General features: G+C 34.6%; 1 protein-coding gene across 1 annotated transcript in view; it reads left to right on the top strand.

The window, feature by feature from the left end:
• Positions 1–13567, top strand: part of AGMO (alkylglycerol monooxygenase) — a 386087-nt gene extending 372520 nt beyond the window's left edge. The window contains exon 13 of the mRNA XM_049893554.1: positions 13499–13567. Within this exon, the coding sequence (XP_049749511.1) occupies positions 13499–13567 (69 nt within the window). The remainder of the gene's footprint in view (positions 1–13498) is intronic.
• Positions 13568–15357: the final 1790 nt, after the last annotated feature.

Raw genomic sequence — 15357 nt, 5'->3', positions numbered from 1 at the left:
TGTATGCATACTCCATATGGGTGCTGACTGATTTTTTTAAGACTGTTTTTCCTGTCATTTACCCAGTTCTTCCAGTTACCTTATTGTGCTAATAAATAGCAAAAGATGATGAAATATTTTTTTTTTTATTGCCATCTGAATTATTTCTGGAAGCTATCCTGGGAACATTCTGCCATTATAATATTGTGTCAGCTGATGCCATCTGTTATTTTTTTTTTCAGATAATATTACCCATTGCTGTCCAGTTGATTCTGATTCATAGTGACCCTATAGGACAGAGTAGACTTGCCCTGTGGGGTTTCCAAGGTTGTAATCTTTAGGAAGGTAGACCCTCACATCTTTCAAAGAGAGGTTGGTGAGTTCAAACTGCTCACCCTTCAGTTAGCAGTACAGTGCTTAACCACTGCACCACTAGGGCAGGACTCCTTCAGATGATATAAGAACTGAGAAAAGAAAAAAAACTTAGAGAGTTTCTATTCCTACTCTCTCACTGGACAGATAAGGAAACTGACGTCATGAGAAGTCAGATGATTCAGCCAATCTGTAACAGAGAAGGCCAGAACCCAAATTTTCGGGCTCTCTATAGGGTCGCTATGAGTCGGAATCAACTCGTTGGCTCTGGTTTTGGTTTTTTTTTTTTTGTGGTTCAGGCAGTGCCTTTTTTCAGGACATCAAACTTTGGAAATTTGGGAACTTTATACTCCAAACTGTGCTCTCTAAAAGTGAAGGGAGAGAATATTCTTTGAGATGGAGGTAGCAAATATTTTTCTAATTATTGAAATTATCTTCAAAATGCTCTGATTAAATATCAAAGAAAAAGATACTTTACTGAAATAAAGTCAATCACACCCTGTAATATATATCTTCCTGAAAAATGTGTAGATCTGAGTTCTGCAAATTCAGGACCCATATTGCTCCACCCTGAGTTCCAAGTCTCCAGTGAAATGTCTGGCACAAATGAATGTGATAAGTGTGGAATGAAGACAACCAAATGGGGACTGATTCAATTTAATTTTTTTATGTGTAACCATCCTTCCCCTATTTGGTAAGCTTTGAAGGAGGTACCATGGTACTTTTTTTGTGGACTCCAAACTAAAAATGAAATAGTTAATGAATGCATGGGACAGTGTAAGAGTACTTATTTTAAAGGAACTAGAAGAGTTATCATTGTGTCTACATTGGGTCTACACTGATAATTTTAATCGTTTTTAAAGACTTTTGATTGCCTAGCAAGGTGTTGTTTATAATAAAAAAGGCTTGGAACAATACTTCCTACTTGGCATTTTCTTACCATTTTCCTTCTATTATCCCCCTCAAGTTTGGCCCCTTTCTTTGTAGATCTGTTGCTTCTCCCATAGTCCAAGAATGTATCACTCCTTTAGCTTAGTGCCACTCAGAATTGCCTTGGCTGAGCTCTGCTTAATGTATTTCTTTCTGGTTTGTCAAAGAATATTTCAAAAAACACTAGCACTAAAGGATTATCTCTATTTACTCTAAAATTTTTGAGGAAAATTTTCTTATTATGTTGCTCATGATCTCTCAGGAAAAAGATGCCTCTAAAATAATTATTTTTAACATAGATTCAGATATGAACAAGAAATATAACATGAAAGATCAAAACAGCTGTTTAATAAGAGGGATGGATTAGAGACACATTAGAAATTATTGGAATTCTATATATGTGTCCATAAATAACTAAAATTAAAAATGATTTTAGAACACTAAAAAAATGTATTTCAAAAGGCTTGTATTTTAAAAATTCATTAAGAACTTCAAAATTCATGTTCATATTGGGTGAATCACATAGTAGAAATGCCCCAACCAATGATCAACCTATAATTCATAATTACCCATTAAACATCCCACTTTTCAGGAGTGTTATCTTTTCCCCATAATTATTCTATATCCACAGTTTTTAAAATATCATTTTCACTTATGATCAGTGAGAAAGAACTGGCTCCACTAAAACCTCTCATGTTCCAAATTATAATTCATATCTCCTTATCTGTCACTCTCTGTTTATTTTTAATTTATTGAATCTTTGCTTATATCTTTATAGTAGTTCACAATTTTAAAAACTTGAGCCAAGACTTAACCATAATCAAGGAAGCTATTGTCCCAATTTTACAGATGCAGAAACAGAATCTAAGTGACCTAAGGAGGCAAAATAATTTGTTGACTTGGGAGCACAACATAGTTTTCCTATTCCTTTTCCAGAGTTCTTTTGGTTTTACTAGGTTCACTTTAAGTTCCAACTTAATTGCAACGTATATGCCCTGTAACATTCTTGTCTATTTACTAATTTACCAACGATATTCTGATTTCCTGTACTTGCTTTATATGTTTAAATTAGTAACTGGTCACTTTGTCCAAAATATTTTTTTCTAGAACATCTTGAACAATATTTCCTTTGCTGCTGTCATTCAGTAGCATTTGTTCTTTGAAAAGGTCCAATGTCAAACTCAGATCAAATAATATACATCACCATTTTGGAGCAAAGAAAATTATGGCAAAAACAATAAGTGCAATAAGTGTATTGAAGAGAACTGACATAGCCAAGATAAATCACTGAGGTAAAATTAAGTGAAAATCTTAAGATGAAAAATTGAACTCAATTCTCTTCTCTAACTGTGATAGGACCATCACTTTGTTACATAGGATATTGAACAGTGATCTGGAAATATAGATTACTAAAGCTCCAATCCAGTACTTGCAATATTTAAGTGGAGTTTTGATCTAAAGTATCAAATATAGAAAACATTACAAAAAATAAACCTGCATTTGTGACCTATAAGCAAGAGTGAGTTATTTAGATCTTTCACTTTTCGAACATCTGATCCAGAAACTGGACGTATTTTTTAAAAAAGTCAGAAGAATCCATCTAAATTAAAATGTAAATCAACATCTTCTCTAGGTTTCTATACTACACTAATATAAACGGAGGCCCTTACATCATATGCAGTAATTCGCTTACTGGAGATGTTACCTATATTAAGAGTTTAAAGTAGCATTTTAAATATATATATAAAAAGGAAAATGTGCTATAATGCAAATGGATGATACAATAGCTGCTGATTTTTTTTTTTTTTGCCAGAGCCATGAAAAAGTAAGAAATCGAGTGAATTAAGTATACATTTTTTGACCTTGCCGTTTCAGAAAAGCAAAATACATTCTCGTCTTCGAAATGTGGAGACTTTACATCTTTCCAATATTTGCTGTATAATTTGAGCTCTTTCCCAGGAGTTCATGATATCATGTTTCCCTGAATAATCTTTGCTTTCATAATTAAAACTTTCACTACTATTATTACTATTACCATTATTACCATTATCATGATTTGGAGGTGTGGGGGTGTTGGTACAGGCTCACACCTTTTTATAGCTTGAAAGCTAGAAAATATCCTGCTTGCATGTTTGTAGTGTTTATGTAATCAGTACCTGTGTTGCCAAGGCTTATTGAAAACAGCTGGGCGCCTGCTGCCTGCCTCCCCCTCTGTTGGAACGGTTGCCAGAACAGGTAGTCAAAAATGGAAAGTAAGGGAAAATTCAGGCATCTGGAGTGTCTCTCAGGAAAGCAGCTGTGGCTTCCTTAGGAAGCAGTCATTGTTTCCCATCAGCCAAGACTCTGAATACCCTCGGGTCCAGTTCTGGCATAGTTGGCCTAGTAGGATGCAGTTTATGACTTAGGACTTACGCGAGAAACCATTTGGGCAGTTCCATCTCTGGAAGAGCATTGACAGAAATCCCCCAAGCTGCAAGCCATATGTGGGCTGTTGGCCTTCTATTAGTCTACTCTAGGAGGTTCCCATTTGCTGGGGCTCTAATTATCCCTTTGACAAAAGCAAAAACAATACCAAGGGATCTTTCCAAAAGATATAATGTCCTGTTTTAAAAACCAGTCATTATTTTTATTCTGCAAGCATTTTTTTCTAAAAATGAAGCTATATTTTTAAGGTTTTTTTTTTTTTTTTTAATGTTTTCTAAGTCGTAGGTGAGTAGAAACAATTTTTTAACAACACACCAAAAAGCCTGGATTAGACCCGGTGAACAGTATTCTGCGTCTGTAACCACGTGTTCTTCCAGATTTAAGTTTTTTATACATCACGTATTGAAAATTGATAACCATGTGAAACTGATTGACTTGATTTATGTCAGGGACATGTCAGGCTTTTCCTGTTTAGTATACACTGAAAATCAGGGTGCTGTCATGATAGGTGACTCGATGGCAGTGGCTTTGGTTTTTGGTTTGGTCATGATAGGATTATTTGACAGGGGCTGACATTCATTTAAGGAGCTCTGGCGGCACAGTGGTTAAAGCGATCATCTGCTAACCAAAAGGTCGGTGGCTTGAAACCACAGGAGAAAAATGTGGCAATCTGTTTCCGTGGAGATTTCCAGCCTTGAAAACCCTATGGGGTCGCTATGAATCAGAATTGAACCAATGGCAGTGGGTTTGTTTGTTTTTGACATTCATTTACTGCAAAACTGACATTTTAGTAGAAGGTTAAGACTGAATGATTTTATTGATAATTTTTGTTGCAGCAAAGCTCTGATTTTAGAATGTAAATGATTTCAATTTCAGTAGTCAGAGGTTTAAGAGTCTTATGAAGGTGTAGTAGTTTCAATTTTAGAATAAATGTCTTGTTTCTCATCATCACAGAGTTCTGCTAGAACACGTAGGGACTATGATTAATATAACACTTTATTAAAAAATCTTCAGTTTCAAAACATACTGGATATGAGACAATTTTGTGCTGATGTTAGGCATACTCAGGAAAATTAAATGAAATTATATTTGTGGTTATAGCTAGAGTTTATTTGCAGGAATGTGAAATTAAAGCAAAGAAAATAATGAATTTTTAAATACCTTGGACTATCTCATGCTTCAGAGATAAAGTTCAGTCATAATTACCTAGGTAGAATTTATTTGTAGAAATGTGAAAGCAAAGCAAAGAAAATAATGAAGTTTTAAATACACCAAACTATCTCATACTTCAGAGGAAAAGTTCGGTCATAGTTCTCTAGGGCAAGGGGTCAGGTTATTTTGAATGGTTTGCCCATCACCAATTTTAACGAATAAAAAAGTCTCAGCACAGAGTCAACCTGCGTAATGTTCATCGAGCGCCGTGTTATTTTTTCTACTCTTGTTTCATTCCCAATTTTATGAAAACTAAAACAGACCATCTTTAACAGGTTTTCACTGCCCTGCTTCTTTTTCCTTTTCACATCCATAAAAAGTGAAGAACATGAGGCTCGATGGTAAGCAAAAGAGGAAGAATATGGATGAAAAAGATTATTTCCATAAAGCACACCTTTCCTAATATGTTCTCCCCTACGGAATGTCCAATGTTCTGCCTAACATCCGTTCCTGCATGTGATAGCTAGCCCTTTATTAATGTGGCATTACTGCTACTCTCTCTCTTTGCCTTGATGTTGTTTTCGCTCCTCTAGTTGAAGAAAAAATTCTAAAATGTCTTACTGTTGTATAGAAGTAATCATTTGGATGGTTAGAAAAATATGAGGCCTCAGTTTTGATAAGACATATTCTAGCTACCCCACAGATATAAAAATCACATCTAATCCACTTTGGTTATTTCTTTAATTTTCCTCTATGTGTTAATTATGTAAGTTGAGCATTTTTTCTTACCTGTCCTTTTGACAAACTTCAAGCTAAAAACATATAACCTGGAAAAAAAATTGAGAAGAAGGAAACCTGGATATTGATAGTATGTGTATCATAATATTCAGAGATTTTCCAGGAGATAAATCTAAATAGATGCTATGTCATGGTATATATGGGAAGGGAATAATCTAGTTTAATTTATCAAAGGTAATTTTTAAATCCATGTTATTGGATTTCAGTAGCCTTAAAACAAGTGTTTGCAGATTGAAGTGTTTTAAGACAGACATCTACAAAGAATCTTTCTTCATAACTTGGAATTCTAAGATGAAAAATCCACAGATGTTTCTGAGAAATATAGCATCTATTTTCACTTTATGGTAATTATGGCTTATACAATTTCCACCAGATGGTTTTTCATGCACAGTAGCTAATTCTTGCCAACTGTCTTCAAGAATATTCTCTGAATTGTAGGTAGGCTTGGAAGACCTCTGAGTGATCTCTAATCTTCTTACTACTATTTATGACTTTCAAATGTTAGTGTGGTAGCTCAAACATGGTCTGGATGAACAATAGGATGCTCTTTAGAGTATTGTTGAAAAGGACACTTACTTTATTGGGCCGTTTAGAGTTTTAGAAGACAATAAATCATTCTACATAAGAGGTAATAAGTTCAGAGAACTGAAGAAATGGTTGCAAAGGAAGATGATGCGTCTGTCTAAATTAAATTAGCACTTTTACGCTGTTATTGTAAGGGTCCCTGTCCCTACTGGGAAACCCTGGTGGTGTAGTGGTTAAGAGTTATGGCTGCCATCCAAAATGTCAGCAGTTTGAATCCACCAGGTATTCCTTGGAAACCTTACGGGGCAGTTCTACTCTGCCCTATAGGGTCACTATGAGTCGGAATATACTTGATGGCAACGGGTTTGGTTTTTTGTTTTTTTGGTTTTCAGTATTGAGTAGTCAAATATTTAATTTTTTTTTTTTCAGTTTTCACAGTCCAGCTGAAAGATTTTAGAATTTTGTTCTAATGATTAGTTTGTTTTTATTTACTTAAACAAAAACTTGATTGTGGTATGTTTAAGCATATTCTCCTGTTTAAAAAATTAACATTGGAAGATATTTAATGACTGAGGAAAATATATATTCTTTTCAAATACAGCATCTTTATCATATAGACATTCACATGAAATTTCATTTTATATTTTTTCCTTAGTGAATAACTTGGATATATATTTTAAGCTAATATAAAATAATGCTTTTATTTAAAGTCTATGTATTAATAAATACTTAAAAGACCTCATAATAAATATAGCTAGGATTGTAAGCTCTCTTAAATAAGGGTACAAAAATAAACACAAGACTTCGAAGCAATAGGTTTAGTGTCTGGAAGTAATTTTTCTTAAGACTGTTTTTGTTCATTTTTGTTTGTATACAACTCTTAATATTTTGCTCATATATAGAATAAACTAGAAGTAAAATTGATAATTCTCAATTTTCCTCTGTGTTCTTGCAAAATTCTAGGGGGAAAAAAAATCTATCATTAGCCACTATCTTTCTGATGTTCTCATTTCAGTAGGACCTTCAGTACATTTGGCTGCAAATTCCATATGTGCTTATCTGTTCTCTTGCATTAATGAGAAAAAGGGATATTTTGTAGCAATTCAAGTTTGAGCTCTGTTTAGGTTCTTATCTAGTCAACAGACAGTGGGTATCTCTATAAAAACTAAAATAGTGGGTTAGAAAGCAAATTTAACAAAGGATCAGTTTTTTTTTTCCCCCGGATAATATATTCAAACACACTACATGTTTAATGAGGTTTGCTCTTGTGAGAGTTATAGTTTTTAAATAGTCAGTTAATTGATATTTTAGAGGCCTGGTGACACAGTGGAAACCCTGGTGGTATAGTGGTTAAGCGCTATGGCTGCTAATCAAGAGGTCAGCAGTTTGAATCCACATAAGCACTCCTTGGAAACCAGACGGGGCAGTTCTACTCCGAAGCAACTCAGTGGCAACAGGTTATTTTGGTTTTAGTGTCACAGTGGTTAAGAGTTCAGCTGGTAACCAAAAAGTCAGCAGCTCTAATCCATCATCTGCTCCTTGGAAACCCTATGGGACAGTTCTGCTCTGTCCTATAGGGTTGCTATGAGTCAGAATTGACTCCACAACAACGGGTTTGGGTTTTTTGTTGTTGTTGTTTAACTGATATTTTAAGGGCCTCATCTATGTCAGAGAAATAATTATAAGGTAAAAGTACACTCTTCCATTCGGACAGATCATAATAACTTCGGTTTGTTATGAGACTTTAGGGCCAGAGTATGATTTGTTAAAGATACAAAACAGGGACATCTATTCTAGGGGAATTTTAGAAAATCAACATAAAAATGTAAATTTGGCTGAAAATTTACACATGGAATAAATGCTAATTTTTCAAACTTCTTTTAAAGTGATTGAGTCTCAAATCTTCACAGAAATGCTATTTCTTATTTAAAGGATCTTAAGTTTCTTCCTTGGCAAGGTAGCATAAGCTACTTTATCATTAACAAAATGTCATGGCTTGTCTTAGGTGTTCATTTAACTTATTAGTGAAGCAGAGATATACACATAATTTTACTACCACTGCAAATAGGCATAAAATTAAATGAGATATTACATCTCAGTGAGTGTTTTCTATGTAAATACTTGTAACAATAAATATGGAGCCCTGGTGATGCAGTGGTGAAGTGTTTGGCTGCTAACCAAAAGGTCTGCAGTTCAAATCCACTAGCTGCTCCTTGGAAACCCTGTAGGGCAGTTCTACTCTGTCCTGTAGGGTTGCTATGAGTCAGAATCGACTCAATGGCAATGGGTTTGGTTTTAACAATAAATACATATTTGAGAATCAAAATACTTTAAAGCTTTAACTTTACTTGCCAGTCGGTCTAAAGACATCTCAAATCATTTAACCTTTAGACGATATTTTTGTTCGTAATCACAAGGTTTCTGAAACCTTTTCACAATCAATGCTTTAAACATAGATGGGAGTTTTTAAATATAACAAATCCAGATTGACATGGATCATATAAATTAAATACAATAAATATATCCTTCTCAAAATATGTTTGACCTTGAAATATTCACCACATTCCGTTAGAAATTATTTAAGTAGGAAAAAGCAGATTTAATCTTATACTTTTGAATATATTTATTTGTTTCATCACCTTTATAAAAACTATGGGATGTTGCTAGCTAGCAACTGCCCACTGCTCAAGGGGATATTTGTTTTTCTTTGCTCATCAGGTCATTTATTAATAAATATAGTGGATAGATTCAAACCAACAGAGACAGATACGGACATAGGTGTAAGACAAAGCTATTATCTTTGTTTTATAATTTGAGGGCTTGCTGTTTCAGAATATGAAACATGCACACAAATATCTCTCCTGATACTATTCTCTCTTATTTAAGATTAGATTCCTAATTTTCTCATAATTGGAGCCATTTTGAATAAGGCCTTTTAAAGCACAGATATAACTGGAAGGGGCATCTCAGTAACATCAGTTTTCATTGACATTTTAGTGTGGATTAGTGGCTGAGTTTAGCCACCTGCTAATTGATGAACTTTTTGGAAATGGTGGAGGAAAGTGGAGAGCATCTGTGCAGGGCAAAGTTCATGCATCACAGCAGAGGTCCCTGGGAAGTCAAGAAAATAGCCTGAAGACAAGGGCCAGTAATGATGTGTTAGTGCAGGAGGGCCTGACACTAAGAATGAACTTCCTCTGTTACATATTTTGAATCCAGCTGTTAAAATCCTGGGACCTGCCCAGACCTAGGATAAAATAAGTATGCATTGATTTTGCACATATCCAGAAACATCATTTCTGTAGATCAGAAAATAATATTGCGATAAAGACCTATGGTTGTCATTTATTCTTCCACGAGCCTGAGTAATAATTCTCCTATCATCATTTAACAAATAGTTGATTAAGAAGTGTGTTAATAAACTCTTATTTTAAATGGATACATTTAATCTAATCAACTATGGAGAACTAAAATGAACAGTTTACAACAAATGCCAAGAGAAAGATTGGGCCATAGAAAGTTTAAAATCAAATAACTGGAATAATGAAATGGTTGTAGTGAGTCCATGTTAAACACATTTCTTGTCTAGTATATGGAATATATGTTTAAATCCATGTGTTATATTTGCACAAACACAAGTATTCAAAAGCATAAGATTAAATCTGCTTTTTCCTACTTAAATAATTTTGAATGGAATGTGGTGAAAATTGCAAGGTTATACATATTTTAAGAAGGATACATTTATTGTATTTAATTTATATGATCCATGTCAGTCTGGATTTTGTTATATTTGAAAACGCCAATCTACGTTTAAAGCATTGATTGTGAAAAGGTTTCAGAAACCTCGCGGCTGCTAACAAAAATACCATCAGGCAAATCCAGGTGATTGCTATAAGAGAGGAAATGGATTCAATTTTAATGTGCATACTCATTGAGCTGGACTCCCCTGAATGTACTGTTAGAATGTTTGGGGTATACTACGTAAACATAAAACATCACTTTGCCTCTGACATTTACTAGCTTTGTGATTCATTAATAAACCAAATAATTTTTAATTCCCATTGCCTTATCAGAAAACTGGATAACAATCCTCAAAATTTTGTTGTGAGAATTTTGTTTAGTTTTCTGTAGTAAAGGCATCTAGGACAATGCCTAACCTAGGAGAGGGCCACCACCAAAACCAAACTAAACCCACCGTTGTTGAGTCGATTCCAACTCATACTGACTCTGTAAGACAGAGTAGAACTGTCCCATAGGGTTTCCAAGACTGTAAATCTTTATTAAAGCCAACTGCCACATCTTTCTCTGGCAGATGGGGCTGGTGGGTTCAAACCTCTGATCTTTCAGTTAGCAGTTGAGTGCTTTAATCATTGCACCACCAGGGCTCCTTTAGGGGAAGGCCACAGTGAGCATTAATTAAATCCTGAACCTGATCCCTATGCTTTATCGACTTTCCATCTATCTGGAGAGATAATACCTGGGGGCCTGGAAAAAAAATAAAAATAAAACTTCCAGCAATATAACATTGTATATTTTGGTAGGGAGCTAAAAGCATTTTGGATAATTGGAGAAGGGAAGATTTATGTGATTTAGTTAAGAATGGTATCCTAGAGGAAACAGGACTTAAATTACAGTTTAAAAGGTAGAAAGATTTAGGTGCGATGTGTTAGATTAACAACAAAGGCGAGCACTAGAACCGTAATCATTTTCACTGGCTTTTTAGGTCAAAATGTCTTAATATTGGAGCTCTGGTGGCAGAGTGGTTAAACGTTTGACTGCTAACCAAAAGGCTGACAGTTTGAATCCACCGGCTGCTCCTTGGAAACCCTATGGGGCAGTTCTACTCTGTCCTATAGGGTAGCTATGAGTCAGAATTGACTCAATGACAATAGGCTTTTTTTTTTTTATCTTAATATTTCTGGGGACCCAGATGAAAGTATGAATACTTTGGAGGCCAGAGAGAAGGGAAGAGGGGTAATAGGATATACTCATAAAATTTTACATATAGTTTTAGAACGATTTCACTGAAAGAAATCATTCTCCAAGTGTTCCCCCGTGGAGATCATCTTTGAAGCCATAGATACCGGACTCAAATAAAACAATAAAAACTTATATTGCCAAATGGAAGTTCCTACTAGGCACTTCTTGGAAACCGTATGGGGCAGTTCTACTCTGTCCTATAGGGTTGCTTTAAGTCGGAACCGACTTTATGGCAACAGGCTTGGTTTATTTTTAGAGGAGGGTTTGGTGGTGCTCAATACTAACTGAAAGGTTGGCAGTGTGAACCCACCTAGAGGCACCTCAAGAAAAGGCCTGGCAATCTGCTCCTTAAAGGTCACAGCCATGAAAAGCCTGTGGAGCGCAGTTTCGCTCTGCCACACAGTGTTGCCATAAGTTGGAACAGACTCAACTACAACTGCTGTTTTTTGTTTTGTGCTTTTAATTGCCAAGTGGACTTCAGACTCTAGTACTTGCGTAATGCAAGGCATCTATTAGTTAGTGAATATTACAGGTCACAATAACTTATTTACCCTGATATTACTGTTTTTGTTTTTAATCTCTGTCACACTTCAGAAGCTGTCTTTTTTGGTTTTTATGTCAACATTAACCCATCTTCATAGGCAAATACAACTTGCTGCCCAAGTCTAAGAGCTTTCACAAATACTCCTCAACCTTGGTCCTGTTTTATCTGGCACCATCAGGAGAAATCCCATGAAGTCATTTCTCCTGAATTACAGTCAAAAGAAACAAAATCAAAACCAGCCTTTAAATATATCATATTTGACTTCTGAGGAAACTCCAAAATGTTAATATTATTTTTGACTTCTGCTTCAATATAACTGCTGATTTTCTTTTTAATATTTTTTTCATAGTGTGTTATAGGCTGTAAGGAATTCATGAATTTGAAGAAAACATTAGACTGGCTAATGCAAAGGATAACGGTTCCTTGAAAGACCTAGAGGTTCATATGAAACTGAACAACCCACCCGTAAAATGTAAACAAAATGTTTGGGAGAATGTTTTGTTTTGTTGTGTTTTTCTTTCTTTCTCCCCACTCCCCCAACCCAGGCTTTAATAGCAAAATCACCTCAGTTCAGGGTCTTTTCTGTGAACTAATGGCTGGCCTCAGTTAATGGCCCTTGACTTCACCTCAGTTCATCACCCCAGAATGCTCCCATGCCTCAGTCTTATTACTTAAATATGCTTCCTTTGTATATTTTTATGGATCTTCCAGGAATAGTGATATTCTTCCTGTAGAGAGGCAATTGGTCATATTTTAATAGTTAGAAAGGAAGTTTGCACAATAAGAAAAAAATATGGAAAAACTCTTGCGCAGCTATCCCAGTAAATCTGGCTGTTTGAACATCACTCTCTCTCATAATGGTTCTAGCCCTAACTCACCTGAGATGGCGATCATGAAAGCCGCCCTATGGCTAATTACTAGAGCATAGACAAAAGCAAGGGGGGAGGGTTGGCTTAGCAAATACCTGACGGTGAAAACACTATGACTAGTGCTGTATTTCTCCAAGCAGAAGACACGTGTATTACTGCTTGAGGTATTTAGATTACATGTCATCAAAAATCCTGCAACCATGAATTGTTACCGAGGATCACCATGTCATCCTTTTTGCTAGGATCATTGGAAAATAAGAGTTTTGTTTTGCTAATTTTGGGTGATTTGCTTGTGGATATGTAGTTTTATCTGAAGGCAAGGATTAAACTCAGTGAACTATTATGAGTGCTTATAATGACTTAGTTATTTTCTCAAATTTAAAGAGTATTTTGCAGTTAATTTTTTTTACACCTGATAGGATCAAAACTGAGGATGTAAGTCAACAGTAGTGTTTAGAATGTAATTCATGTTGTGTGAAGTTCATCGTAGGCTAGAATACATTGCCTTATAGAGGAAAGATTCTTTAGCAGTGTTTTTATTTTTCCTTTGCCAAAGTCTTCTTAAACTACTTAAACAATGAAACCATTTAATATGATACATAAAACATGCAGTATCCCCAATAAAGTTCTGTTTCATTCAATACTAAGCTTATATATCTCCATCCTTAGGAATGACCCAGATTTGTGAGTATAAAAAAGTCACAGAAACAGAACTTTTTACTCCAACTCTTGTCTTCACATAACATGTTTAAGTTGGGTTGGCTAAATTCTATCAGTGAACATCTGCTAAATTCACTTTGAATGATTTAACTGTCTAAAATATTTGTATTCATTTTCCTTCTGGAAGATGCTACCTCAGTTGAACAAAAGTATTGGATATTGATTTACTTTTAACTTTTTTTCCTATTTGTGTTTTTTTCTTTAGATTTTTTTTTCCATCTGTGTTGCTTTCTGGGGAGTAAGAAGCATGAAACAACTTGCCTCTGGATATTAAGTTTGTACAGAATTTTCTTGTTTTAATCATTCATCCACAACCATAATATACTATTAATGCTTATGGAAATATAATTATTTTATATAATGTTATATGAACTATTTCTTTAATGAAAGCTAACTACATTTTTACTCTTGCCTGCTTTTCAAATTTATTGGATTCTATTAAACTTAAAGTCTTTTGCAGTTATTTTCCTTTATTGCTACAGTTGAAAACCAAACTTTAAATTTTAAATATAAGGATGCTATAGTCACTGGTAACACCTAAGCCAATAAAATTGGAGGAAGAGACAGAGAAAAAAACTTAAAAGCACTAAAGAGAATGAAGATTACATTTGTACATAATCTGGTAACAACTTTTCCTCTGATATTTGTTAATATTGTGCTTAGATACTTTTCTGGAGCCCCCAAAATGTATTATATGAGTTGCCTGCCTAAGTCTGTATTTACCTTTGCCAATCACATAACCTAAGGAGCTACATTACAAAAAAGACATGAGTAAAATTAAAATGAATAGAATTTGTCTGAATTCATTTATTCTGCAGATTAATTTGTGATAGATATGGCTGGCTATTATGTTTTCGCAAGCTTTTTGGCAAATTGAGGAACATGAAGTAATTCTGTATAATTTAAAATTGTCACAATGATATTAGTAAAACTTTCTAAATAAAATCCCTTCAGGCATTGGGTGTCCATTATTTTGGGGGATTGTAAAAATCTGCCAATTGTTTCATAGGAGGGAAATAACAAGGATAAGTATGGTAGCTTTTCAAAGGAAGAGAACTGAAATCATTCGGAAACAAATGTTTTCTTCCCATCTTACAATATTTCTTAGGGTTAAAGTTACAATTTAAGCAATGAAAGTTAAAAGCACTAAAACAATTAATGCTGGTTTTTGTTAAGTTTGCCTATATCCATCGCTAGGTTAAAGAGAACTCATCAGCAATTAACCTCATTTTATAAATATGTTTTTTTAAGCTTGGAACAAAGAAAAGTATGGGGCCATTAAAAGAATCAGACTGCAGGTGTCTATGTGGACTCAGGATGTAGGATTGAAACACATTTATTTTTCAAGCTGGAACAGCGGAGGAAGATTACATTTACATGATGGAAGAATTAACAAATTATATCCAAAACGTCAGAAGTAGGGGTTTGGCTCTGCTTCATTCATCTTTTTTTATTTCTTAATTAAACACAGAGTTAGAGCAAGTACTTAAGCCCATAACAAGTACCAAGCCCTACTTTTGTCCCTTACCAACAGCACTTGCTGGACTTTAAATGTATAGAACCATGTTAAAGCATGGAGCCCTCTGCTGGCTTGAAATTGCCAGTCAGAACATAAACGTTCGTGAAACCCTCTACTACATTCTGGACAATCTTCAGCCTATAGGTTACATCATTCAATAACAGAAAAGAAAAGAAACTTTAAAAAAATCTTCAAATAGCTTTTTGGTATGTCAAAATAATTTAACGGTTTCTCCATGAATGATTTATAAATGTGTGTGTGTATGCTTGAATATATGTGAATTTATAGGAGCGGCCTAAAATGAAATTAATAATGGAAAAAAAGAACTCAAAAATGAAAAAAACACTTTTATGATAAATTTCAAGTTTCTTTTAGTAATCTCAGATTTATTCACACTCTCTTCGTTCTCAGCTTTCCTCACTATGATTGTGAATGGTTTTCTTTTAGATATGCAGACATATTCAAGCTACCAGTTTCCAGGCCTTTGAAAGTGGAAGTGATTCCCAGATAGGTAGTGTTCCCAGGGATTCCGTGTGCTAATCAGA

Source organism: Elephas maximus, chromosome 8 (assembly GCF_024166365.1).
Source record: "Elephas maximus indicus isolate mEleMax1 chromosome 8, mEleMax1 primary haplotype, whole genome shotgun sequence".
NCBI classification, from domain to species: Eukaryota; Metazoa; Chordata; class Mammalia; order Proboscidea; family Elephantidae; genus Elephas; species Elephas maximus.
Note: the sequence above shows the minus strand (reverse complement) of the source record. Positions and strands in the feature narration are given on the sequence as shown.